Raw genomic sequence first — 12359 nt, 5'->3', positions numbered from 1 at the left:
TATCCATGAAAAGTAAAAAAAGAGAACAGCCCAAAAAATTATCAAGTATAAGAAAAAAAATAGAACAACCCAAAAAATTATCCACTATTTTTAAATAACTTTATTTTAGTGCACCAACCTCCGCTTCCAGTAGGTTACTTTGTTAGCATTAGCCACATTAGCTGAAGGCCTTAAAAATTTTCAGCCTATGCTTTTATTTTTTGTGTTGGCCTAAATTTTAAAGCAAGAGACCTTCTGGGTAAACAGCGCCCCCTTAATTGAAAAGGTGGATGATGGGGTTTTTGTTTGTTTGTTTTTTTTCTTACAGTGGATACTTTTTTGGGCTGTTCTCTTTTTTTCTAATAATGGTGTTTTTTTTGGGCTGTTCTCTTTTTTTCTTATAGTGGATAACTTTTTGGGCTGTTCTCTTTTTTTTCTTATAATGGCAATTTTTTTCAGCTGTTCTCTTTTTTTCTTACAGCGGATAATTTTTTGGGCTGTTCTCTTTTTTCTTATAGTGAATAATTTTTTGGGCTGTTCTCTTTTTTTTTTTCTTATAGTGGATAATTTTTTGGGCTGTTCTCTTTTTTTCTTATAGTGAATAATTTTTTGGGCTGTTGTTTTTTTTTCTTAAAGTGGATAATTTTTTTGGGCTGTTGTCTGTTTTTTTCTTATGGTGGAAAATTTTTGGGGCTGTTCTCTTTTTTCCTTATAGTGGAAAATTTGGGGGGCTGTTCTCCTTTTTTCTTACAGTGGATACTTTTTTGGGCTGTTCTCTTTTTTTCTTATAGCGGATAATTTTTTGGGGCTGTTCTCTTTTTTTTTTTATAATGGAAAATTTTTTGGGCTGTTCTCTTTTTTCTTATAGTGGATAATTTTTTGGGCTGTTCTCTTTTTTTCTTATAATGGAAAATTTTTTGGGCTGTTCTCTTTTTTTTTTCTTATACTGGGTAATTTTTTGGGCTGTTGCACCTCTGGGTCACCGTAAATCTGTGCATTTTACTTATCCTAATTAACACACAGGACCTAGCATTAGCATTAGCATTAGCACATAAGTCACAGTAGGAGCAGTGAGCTGCCGCTGAAGGCAAACAAGGACCAACTCCAGACCTTCATCAACGCTGAGTTGAATCTGGAACCTTCTCATTTACCACACTTCTTTTCTTTTTTATTTTTTTTCAAAAGAATCTGGAAGCTACCAGTCAGAAAATGAATGAAGTTTGCAAGTCTTCCTCTGGGTGGTTTTAGCGTTCATTAATGTACAAGTTGATGCCATAATGGGAAATGAAACCCCCTTTTTTCCAAATCAATTCTTAAATAAAGAACCTTTTCATCACATTATCAGCTGATTTATCACCACCATGTTCCCAAATGGACCAGAAACACAGCCACTTTAGAGGCAGCTCTTCTCTGAGTAGTCCACAGACAGAGCTGAAACCATATTAGATCAACACATTATTTGCTTTTTCCTTTTTTTTTCTCTTTTTCTTTTTGCAACGTCGTCAAAAATTAGGCAGTGGTTCACTGTTATGGAAATGCAGCTGTTTCAACGGAGACGTCTATGTAAAGTAAAGTAAAGTAAATTTTATTTATAGAGCACTTTTCACAGACAGAGTCACAAAGTGCTTTATCAATTCAAATCAGAATCAAATTAAGTTTACAGAGACCCAACAGAATCCTTCAGGAGCAAACACTTGTGATTGGTGATGTCAGCATCAGGACGGGGAGGCTCAAAAGGATTTTAAAAAAGGAAATCATTTCCCCCATAAAGTGCCGAAATGTATTATTTTGGTAATTTTCACCACCTCCACTGATGTGTCTCATCACAATTAACTCATATAAACCACTTTCATATGCATGGAGTTCTGAGGTATTTGCCAGATTTTGAGATTTCCTATTATTTATAAGATTAAACAAAGCAAATTTTTTTTTTTTTAAATAATTTTATTTATGGATTTTTAACAGCATTATACGGATGCATCAAACAATCTTTACATTTTTACTGTTTTTGAACACAAGTTCCCACCCCCAACTTAAATATAAACATAAACATGTAAATATATTTATCAGAAGACATCAAGATTATGAAAGCAAAAATAAATACATAAAATAAAATTGAATAGATAGCAATTATACACATATTAAAAAAAAAAGAAGACAGAAATAAAATATGTGTTGTTTGTCGTTTGATGTCGTTTTCCATGAACATACATGAAAGCCAGTTCAAACTATGCGGCCCCATTATGCTACAAAGCTGATATTTTTATAAGTTTCAGTCTTGAAAAAGAGTGTTTGTGTGCATGATGGTCACCAACTATAGAGGAGAATGTTCTGAGTGCAATTTCAGCATTCAGGAATACAGATTTAAAATGGTGAGACGTTGTTTTTCTATACAAATTCTACTACAAAATAAAAAATTAAAAAAAAATCTGTTAAAAAAAAAAAAGGATTGAAAAATGTAAGTACAAAATACAAAAATCTGTAAGAAATTATTGAAAAATTTTAGTACAAAAAAAAAAAAATATAAAAAAAAAAAAAAGAATTGGAAAAACTTCATTGCAAAATAACAAAATCTACATAAAATGACTGAGAAATGTTTGTACAACATCACATACATCTATATAAAAATAATATAAAAATTCTAGTACAAAATAAAACAAATCTATGGAAAAATAATGGAAAATTTTGACCACAAAATTATTATTATTATTTTTTAAATATTTGAAAAAAAAGCAAAAAAAACAAAAAAAAAACAACATATATACATAGGCTTTTGATGGGTATGTGTTATATATGATACAAGGTGCATTGAAAGGTGAACATACATAGATTATCATGGGGTCCCTGTACTTAGGGGGCCCATGGTTAAGTGCCCATCAGGTTTAGACGGCCCTGTATGCACCCTCTGATACCGCACCTCAGAGAAACGACTGAACAGACCTGTTTTATGGCGGCTGTCTGTTGGTACTAATTAGTTATGATCATTGTGTAACTGATCTGTTGTTTGAAGAAACACCAAGAACAAGCTCACACCTCCATGACGGTGAAATCATATAACGCTCACAAATTTCTCCACTCTGAGAAATGTAGTCAGTAGTCGCTTTTTCATTGGACATATGCGCAAATCTTTATCGATATTTCCAAATTGTTAAAAAAACAGAAGTGCGTAATGTCGGTTTTTCCATTAACTCACAAATGCGATGATTTGTTTCTTCATTATTGTGAGACGTAAACATGGCGATGAACATAAATATCTGTTGTTTTGAGTCTACAGGGTGTGTCAAAAAAAACTATACATTTTGAAAAATTACCCCCAGTTCCGCATTTGATAATTTTTGGAATTTTCTTTCATGGACGTCTGTAGGTAGGGGGTTGGTGGATATTTGTTCAAATTTTCAGACCCAGGTTTTCATGCATGAGTGAGCAGGGGACAGTTGTGCAATCCAAGTTAAAACTGGTTTGTGTGAAGTAGCGGTGGGATTTAAATCCAGTCGAAGGTCATGGGAGGAGCCAATGGGCATCCATCTTGTTTTCCACAAAATTGCCAGGTTACAGCATTAACACTTTGGACACCATGTCAGTTTCATTTCTTTACCCATGGCAGCTGTTCCTGCCTTTCAAAGTTAATTCAACTTGTTTAGACCTGAAAATGTCACTGAGGACAGGACAAGTTAGGGTTAGGGTTAGGGTTAGGGTAAGGGTTAGGGTAAGGGTTAACCCTAACCCACTGCTACTTCACACAAACCAATTTTAACTTGAATTGCACAACTGTCCCCTGCTCACTCATGCATGAAAACCTGGGTCTGTAAATTTGACAAATATCCACCAACCCCCTACCTACCAACATCCATAAAAGAAAATTCCAAAAATTATCAAATGTGGAACTGGGGGTAATTTTTCAAAATGTATAGTTTTTTTTTTTTTATACACCCTGTAGAATGCTCGTTAGCCCTCTATCTCGTATTAAATTCAAAAATGATTCAGTTTCCTCATGTGTCCACACATACCATGTTTGTTTTAAAACTCTTCTTCTTCTCTTTTAACATCCATCAACATTCTTTTTTTTTTTTTGTTCACGTGACTCTAGTTGCGCAAAAACATCTGTCCATTGCAGTTTTGTGTGATATACCAATTTCACTACACCCGAAAAACCACCTCTTGCAAGAACAAAAAACTTTTTTTTGAAAAACCAGAGTTTTGGCGAGATTGCTGTTTTTCCATGAGGTAAATTTTTATGCACAAGTTATATTCATGCAATTTGAGGGTCAGTGTAAAAGTGACTAGTGAATATCCACACTATGTCACAAAATGATCCTCCTGAATTTCCACCCTGAACACTTCATTGTTTCATTTCTCCTCACCAGCACAGCCTCATGGTCCAGGAAATGGACTGAATAAATGCACAGAGGAAACGAAACCCACCAAGTTACAGAGATGTTGATTCTAAAATAGGATGGGTCCTTTGAGTGTTTTTTAAACTTTTTCCTTTATTAGAGGTAGTGTACAGTGGAGAAGGATGAGAGGGTTGGGCTGGGTGACCTGCACAGGTCCAGGGGTTCGTTTCTGCACTGGCTCGTTAAATCATTAACCCTTTCATGCATATTGGTCACTACAGTGGACAGTTATTCCACAGCTGTTCTCTTGTATATTCATGATTTTTTTTAAAAATATATATACTTATTAAAGTTTTAACACATTCCATATCTTTTCTGACATGAATTGGTAACATTGTGTAGATCTCCTCTGAGTATAAACCCCCAGAATCACAAGTCCCCCCCCCCCCCCCCCCCCCCCCATAGTTTTGACACATTTATCAGTAAATACATGTTTCTTTGCTTCAAAAATTAAACACATGGTGTCCAGCTGAGTGTACATTTTTGCAACTTCATGAAAAAAAGGTTAATAAGAACATTTTCTTTATTATTATTATTATTATTATTATTATTATTATCATTATTAGTAGTATTATGTTTTTTTTTAATTTTTTTAACTTTATTTTATTTTATTTTTTGTATGTTTTTTTATATTATTTATTTATTTATATTGTTAATATTTTTTTTAATTAGAAAATTTTCACTCGCATTGTTTTTTTCATGCCTAAAGAGGAATAAAAACACTCAGGAAAAAATCTTGATTAAGGTTCTCATAATTCATGCATGAAAGGGTTAAGCTCAGCGCAATGCAAATTGTGTCCATTTCATGCATTTGCACCATCTCATTTCTGGGCTCGCTCTTTGTTCGTTAACAACCAACGCAACGCAAAATGCATTATCCCGTTCGCTTGTTAGTTTCTTAACCCCAACTCAACACAAAATACGCTATCCTGTTTTTGGGCTAGTTGGTCAAAATAGCCTATAAAAATTCTTCATTCTAACCATAATGCTGACAGATGCATTAATTTGGGAGAATGAAAAGTGTGTAAGAGGTGGGGTGGGGGTGGGGTGGGGGGGTGGACAAGCGAATACTGGGGTCGGAGGTCAGTGGGGGTTTTATTCAAGTACAGAAATCTATGGCAAATAAAATTGGGTGATATCTGTAGGTCTAAATGTTGACAATGGTTAACAAACTGAGAAATAAATAGGGGAGAATATTGACAAATAGTTCCACAAATGTGTCATACTTAGGTTGAACATTGGAAACAGAAGCAATGGGAGCAGAGGCGTTGTTCTGGGTTGAATAGTGAATTCACCCGTTAGCAAACACCCTTCAAAACATATAGTGAGCTAACAATGGTTTAGTGAACACCAGCCCAGACACAGATTTTGCGTCTGTTAAACCTCTGTGTTTGCTGACCCATCGTTAGCTCACCATTTGTGTTGAAGGGCACAGAAGGGTGGGTTCACTATTTAACCCAGAAACAAGCCCCTGATCCATGTGGGACAAACCAGATGAGTCCCATGTGAACAGGGCTGTAGAAGCAGAGGGTGTTCAGAATAACAGGAGAACATTCAAGTGTATGTTAACAGGCATTCATGGTCAGTTCATGGTCATCAAGTCCCATGAAGAAGGATGAGGGACCTTACACCTGATCCCACACCTGGGATGCTGTCATTTGTTGGATGCCAGACAACAGGGGACATAGCCGTCCCCTGTTGTCTGGCAAACCAGGATAAAACAGCTGACAATGACACGTCACAGTAACATCAGGTGACCCTTCTGAGGAAGGACACAGGCTGAAGCTGAAACATGTCAGGGTAAAAAATAAACTTTTTTTTCCATCTGTCTGACAGAAAAGAAAAAGAAATCTTTATTAGTTCAGTGGACAGTATGAACCTAATCGGACACTGGGTTTATGTTTAGTTAATGACATCTTTGCTGAAAAAGTCATTTTTCTTTAGTTTTCTTTTTAGATATAATTAACTCTGAGTTTTCATGAACATCTAAATTAAACACAGGAAATTAAATACAGGAAAATACATGATTTACAGTGGATAAATGCAAAATACAGAGGATAATATTGTAATAAAGAGTCATAAATCATCTGAGAACGATTAAACAGAGAGAAAAATTCACAAAAGTAGCACTGGGTCTGGATGGGTTAAAAGTAGATCACTCGAAACACGTAAGTACTTTAAATACTAGATACTTAAAGACTTAAACTTAAATAATATTTCAGTTGGTGACTTGAACTTCTATCAAAGGAATTTTTTGTTAGAGTATCTGTATTTTATACAGCACTGGGAGAGTCAAGGTCCCAGGAAGACCTGTATGAGGGTTAAGGTCCCAGGAAGACCTGTATGAGGGTTAAGGTCCCAGGAAGACCTGTATGAGGGTTAAGGTCCCAGGAAGACCTGTATGAGGGTTAAGGTCCCAGGAAGACCTGTATGAGGGTTAAGGTCGCAGGAAGACGTCTATGAGGGTTAAGGTCCCAGGAGGACCTGAATGAGGGTTAAGGTCCCAGGAAGACCTGTATGAGGGTTAAGGTCCCAGGAAGACCTCTATGACGGTTAAGGTCCCAGGAAGACTTTCATGAGGGTCAAGGTCCCAGGAAGACCTCTATGAGGGTTAAGGTCCCAGCAAGACCTCTATGAGGGTTAAGGTCCCAGGAAGACCTCTATGAGGGTTAAGGTCCCAGGAAGACCTCTATGAGGGTTAAGGTCCCAGGAGGACCTCTATGACGGTTAAGGTCCCAGGAAGACTTTCATGAGGGTCAAGGTCCCAGGAAGACCTCTATGAGGGTTAAGGTCCCAGCAAGACCTCTATGAGGGTTAAGGTCCCAGGAGGACCTGTATGAGGGTTAAGGTCCCAGGAAGACCTCTATGATGGTTAAGGTCCCAGGAAGACTTTCATGAGGGTCAAGGTCCCAGGAAGACCTCTATGAGGGTTAAGGTCCCAGCAAGACCTCTATGAGGGTTAAGGTCCCAGGAAGACCTCTATGAGGGTTAAGGTCCCAGGAAGACCTCTATGAGGGTTAAGGTCCCAGGAGGACCTCTATGACGGTTAAGGTCCCAGGAAGACTTTCATGAGGGTCAAGGTCCCAGGAAGACCTCTATGAGGGTTAAGGTCCCAGCAAGACCTCTATGAGGGTTAAGGTCCCAGGAGGACCTGTATGAGGGTTAAGGTCCCAGGAAGACCTCTATGACGGTTAAGGTCCCAGGAAGACTTTCATGAGGGTCAAGGTCCCAGCAAGACCTCTATGAGGGTCAAGGTCCCAGGAAGATCTCTATGAGGGTCAAGGTCCCAGGAAGACCTCTATGAGGGTTAAGGTCCCAGGAGGACCTGTATGAGGGTTCTTCAGCCCCCCCTCTGCACCCTGCTTTTCTTCAGACCCTGTTATTGACATGACTACTCTTTATTTTCAGCAGTTTGACCACACTTGCTGTTATATTGAGTCCTACCCCCCCACCCCGCCCCCCCCTCAGGTCCCCAGAGCCTCACAACCCCCTGCTGCTACCAGCTGACGGCAGAGAGGGGAGGAAGAAAATAAAAGCAGGAGGAAAAAAACACAAGGCTTCTGGGAAAACAAACAGTGGTGCTGCTTGTTGGCACTCGTCTGTTAACCCTTTCACCGACGACCACATGTGAAAAACTCAGTCTGATCTGTTGAAAGGTGTGTGTTGATCTGTCTGCATCTGTTTTAACGGGCAATAAATGACCAAAAACAATACTTTTTTTGATAACCTTTTCCTTTTTTATTGCAAATACATATACAAAAGATGTTTTAAAGACAGTACAAATACATTGCAGAAGAAAAAAACTGTATTGGAAACATTTTTTATACTGAAGGAAAAGAAAAGTTTGCAGAGAAAGGAAGGATGGATGGTCCCTCAGAGAAAACCTGTTCAAAAACTTGAAACTGAGATAACATTTTCCAGTTTTCAGCTGTAATTCACAAATAACATATAATCAATACACGTTGTTAGATAAACCCCCCCCCCAAAAAAACCCCCCCTCAAAACAAGGCAAATACATACATAAAATAGACATTTATATAAGATAAATAAATCAAAAAAGACGATTACAGCGTGTACCTTTTGTCTAAGTACCCCCTGGGTTGAAAACTTAAAAAAAAGGGAAAATTCTATGCTGTTCTACAATGTAAAGAGGACAATTCATTAGTTACAAGAATAGTATGCAAAAAAAATAATTATTTAAAAATAAAATTAAAGCTAATAAATAAATAAAGTTTTCAAAATGGGATTTGGCCGAGGGGAAAAAGACATGCGGAGGCTTATTGGAGACCGTCACGGTGGGAGACTGCAGGGGGCACCCCAGGGTCAAGGGTGACTTCCTGTAGCTGTCAAAGACACGCTGTTGGACGTTAAGTGTAATCTCAGCTGTGGCCGTTGTGCACACACACACACACACACACACACACACATACACACACTTACAAATACACACACGCAAATGATCAGGAAAATCCAAGGCACGGATGGTGAAAAGGGACGACAGACTGCCCCATCGAGACAGTTGTGAAACGGAGACTCTTTCTCCGTTATTGCCTAATAGCTTTTACAAAAGATTGTGACACATAACTTTAAAAAAAACAAAACAAAAAACAGTCAGAAGAGTTTAAATACAAACCATATTTGCAGAATGGAACTGGCAAAAAAAAAATTAAAAAGAAAAAAACAAACTGAAATCCTGGATAAAGCACATAAAGGTCGTGGCCCAGATCCTGCACCACCATGAGCGGCTGAACCGGATCAAATATAAAGCTTTGAATTTTATATCTACAGGTACAAATAATTACCCCCCCCCCCTCCCCCGCAAACCATGATCGTGGGTTACAAACTGCCAGCGTATGGAGAAAAAAACAAAACAGAAACATACACAGTACCTACTGAAATATCAACAATCAATAAGTCCTCACAGAGGATTTTCATAAGTCTGTTCATCTCTCTAAAAATATATATATATTTATATAGTTTCTATCATGACACAATAGCAAAGGCACGATGTGAGCCAATCACAAGTCCAGCTCTCCTCTTCCTCTTCTTCTTCTTTGAATTCAAGTCTGATTCAGGGAGCAGGTTCTGGAGGCGACCCCCCCCCCCTCAGTAAAGAGTTTTGGATTGTGTGTGTGCATCAGGGTTAAGGTGATCATTTATCATGATATGTTCATTTGTTTTGTGTTTAGAGTTTATTGTGCAGATAAACCTGTTCACTTTCAAGGTTTTTCAAGGTGTTTGCCATAAGACGAGTGTTTAATGTTATTATAATGTAGAACTCAGGTTGTACTTGTGTTAAATTAGATAAAAATAAGAACGAAACCACAAAACTGAGGATGGACAGGTGTGTTTGTGTCTTAATTCTTCTGGAGGAAAAGTCGTGATCATTATTCAGATCTGATGTGAACACGTACTGTGGTCCAGCTGTAGTGTGTGTTTGTGTGTAATGTGTGTGTCATTGTTGTTGTGTGTCAGTCTGTCAGTCCGGTGGGTGGGGGCTTCAGGGTCTGGTGAGCTGGGTGTAAACCGGCGCCTGCTCCCAGTGCTGTGGGCTGCTCTGGGGGATGGAGGGGACCCCGGTGTTGTCGGCGATGGGGGTGTACATGGGCCTCTGGCTGGGGCTGCTCATGTAGCTGAAAGTCGAGTAGAGGCCGGAGCCCTGCCCCGCCCCCGCGTGGCTGTAGTAGGAGGCGGCGCCGGTGCCGCCCTGGTGGTCGGAGTAGTCGTACTGCTGCGCTCTGGAGATGGCCGGGTAGGAGGAGGGGGGGGGGCTGTAGTGCTGCAGGTTAAAGGGGCTGTAGGCGATGTGCTGGGGGGAGCCCTGCTGCTGCTCGCTGTAGTGGCTCGGACTCAGCTGCTCCGTCTTGATCTGGGTTCTGTGTTGAGCCTGAGCCGCCTCTGAGCCGCCGCCGCCGCTGCCGCCCAGGGTGGTCAGAGTGTGCTGCTGCTGCTGCTGCTGCTGGCCCTGCTGGCTCTGGCTCTTCGCCATCCAGGCCCCTCCCGCCTGGGGGCTGACCGGGGCCCCGCTGCTGATGCTGTAGCTGCCTGTGTAGCTGACGGGCGTGGCGTTGCCGGGGACGGCGGCGGAGCCCGGGTGACCGTTAGGCGGGAGGTACTGGTCAAACTCGTTGACGTCGAAGGTCTCGATGTGGGAGATGACATCACTGCTTAACTCACCGATGTCTACGTCACGAAAGTCGATGTTGAGCTGGCGCCCGGTGGGACCGTCCGGCAGAGAGCGAAGCCCCCCCTCACGCTTTAGGTCCATCTTGCCTGAGCTGACATCAGTCTTTGGGGTGGTGGGAGGAGTGGGGGGGCCCTGAGAGCCTGGAATGTCAGAAAGAAAAACAGGAGATTAGCTTTTTCTGATGAGTCTACAGGTCCTTATGTGGATTCAGGACATGGATTCCAACAGGTCCATGTAGTGCATGAGCTCAGACCAGGACTCAGATGGACTGGTCCTCCTGTTTACCTGAGTGCTCACCGGGGGAGTGCACCTCTCCCATGCTGGACGCAGGGGAGTCCGCCTGCTGCAGAGCTTTGAAGATGGCGTTGGGGGAGATGTGCGTCTGCTCGCTGCCGTCCTCCGGCTCGTTCTGTCCGTTCTTCACAGACTTCCTCCGCCTGGGCTGGTACTTGTAGTCCGGGTGATCCTTCTTGTGTTGGACCCGGAGCCGCTCAGCCTCCTCCACAAATGGTCTCTTCTCTCCTTCATTAAGAAGTCTGTGCGTAAAAACAAAAAAACAAACCAAAATTATTTTAAAATGACCCTGTTTTAATTTAAAAGTTTTTTTTTTTTTTTTAAATAAGAGATAAAGAATATGGATGTAAAACTAAAACCTCTTATCAAATATGCTTTACGGTAGGAGATGAAGTGTAAGTTCAACTACTCACTCTGTTCTAATTTCATGCGTAAAAAGCTGAAACCGTCACGTCCACTCACCTCCACAGTTTCCCCAGAGTCTTGCTCAGCTCCGCGTTATGCAGGTGCGGGTACTGATCCGCCAGCTTCCTCCGCGCAGCCTGAGCCCACACCATGAAGGCATTCATCGGTCTCTTAACGTGAGGCTTGTTCTTTGTAGATCCGTTAACGCGCACCGGCATAGGCACGAGGGTCCAGTCGTAGCCCTTAAGCACCTGGGACACTGCCTCTCGGATGCAAGCGGGAAACTTATCCTCCTCGTCTTTCTTGAAGTCGCCCAGGCTTCCGTCCGCTCTGAGCAGCCCGTTCTCCGACGGCCGGGTGTTCTCGGTGTCGGAGCCCGAACCGGACGGGCACGGGGAGCCCGCAGAGTCCTCGGACATGCTCGGGCTCGGGGCATCAGAGAGACACTTGTCTTGTTCCTCCGTCATCTTCAGGTAAGGATCGAGGAGATTCATACGAAAAACTGTGTGGTGCCAAATTACGCGTGAAACAGGACTGACTCTGCGCGCTTTCACAGACGCAAAACTCTCAAAACGCGACTGAACTTTGCCAGAATGAGGCGTTCAAAGTCTTTGGAGGTGCCTGGAGAAACGGCGGTTTGTTACGCGTTACTCCGTGGTGTGCGTAAAAACCGATTTGGAGAACGAGTGTCTGTCTTTACGCATGAGCTTCTGCAGACTCCACTGGTAAAAAGCGTGTTTTCTGGAAGTGGATCCAAAGTGGGGGGGAACACTCACACACACATACACGCACACACACACCAGCTGGTAACAGTTTGCTTTAAACTTTTGCAGAATGAAAACGGGTGAAGTGCTCCTTTCTAGTTTCCAAGTACAATCCCCAAAACGCGTTGAAGTGCTTTGAACTGCATTCGTTTGTGCGCGCAGCCTTTATAACGGCTTTAACATGCCGCACAAGAAAGCCCGGATTTGATTGGCCAGAAGTATGTGACGTCAAAGTAAAGGAATTTGAGCCTATTTTTTTCCCCTTTCTCCTAAACCAGCCCAACGCACATACATACTACACACTTTCTCTCTCACATGCACACACTGTCCACTGGT

At 41.3% G+C, this 12359-nt stretch overlaps 1 protein-coding gene across 2 annotated transcripts; it reads right to left on the bottom strand.

The window, feature by feature from the left end:
• Positions 1-8095: 8095 nt before the first annotated feature.
• On the bottom strand, positions 8096-12142 carry LOC115410099 (transcription factor Sox-9-A-like). 2 transcript variants are annotated; one of them, XM_030121545.1, is made up of 3 exons: positions 11317-12142; positions 10846-11096; positions 8096-10700 (listed from the first exon to the last, which is right to left on the bottom strand). In XM_030121545.1, the coding sequence occupies exons 1-3, from the start codon at positions 11751-11753 to the stop codon at positions 9874-9876; spliced, it is 1515 nt and encodes a 504-aa protein (XP_029977405.1). In that variant the 5' UTR covers positions 11754-12142; the 3' UTR covers positions 8096-9873. The 2 variants fall into 2 exon arrangements, with proteins under 2 accessions (XP_029977405.1, XP_029977407.1); XM_030121547.1 differs by having other exon boundaries at positions 10858-11096.
• Between the last annotated feature and the right edge of the window lie 217 nt (positions 12143-12359).

Source organism: Sphaeramia orbicularis, chromosome 19 (genome assembly GCF_902148855.1).
Source record: "Sphaeramia orbicularis chromosome 19, fSphaOr1.1, whole genome shotgun sequence".
NCBI classification, from domain to species: Eukaryota; Metazoa; Chordata; class Actinopteri; order Kurtiformes; family Apogonidae; genus Sphaeramia; species Sphaeramia orbicularis.
The sequence above is the reverse complement of the archived record's forward strand: the minus strand, read 5'-3'. Positions and strand labels throughout refer to the sequence as shown.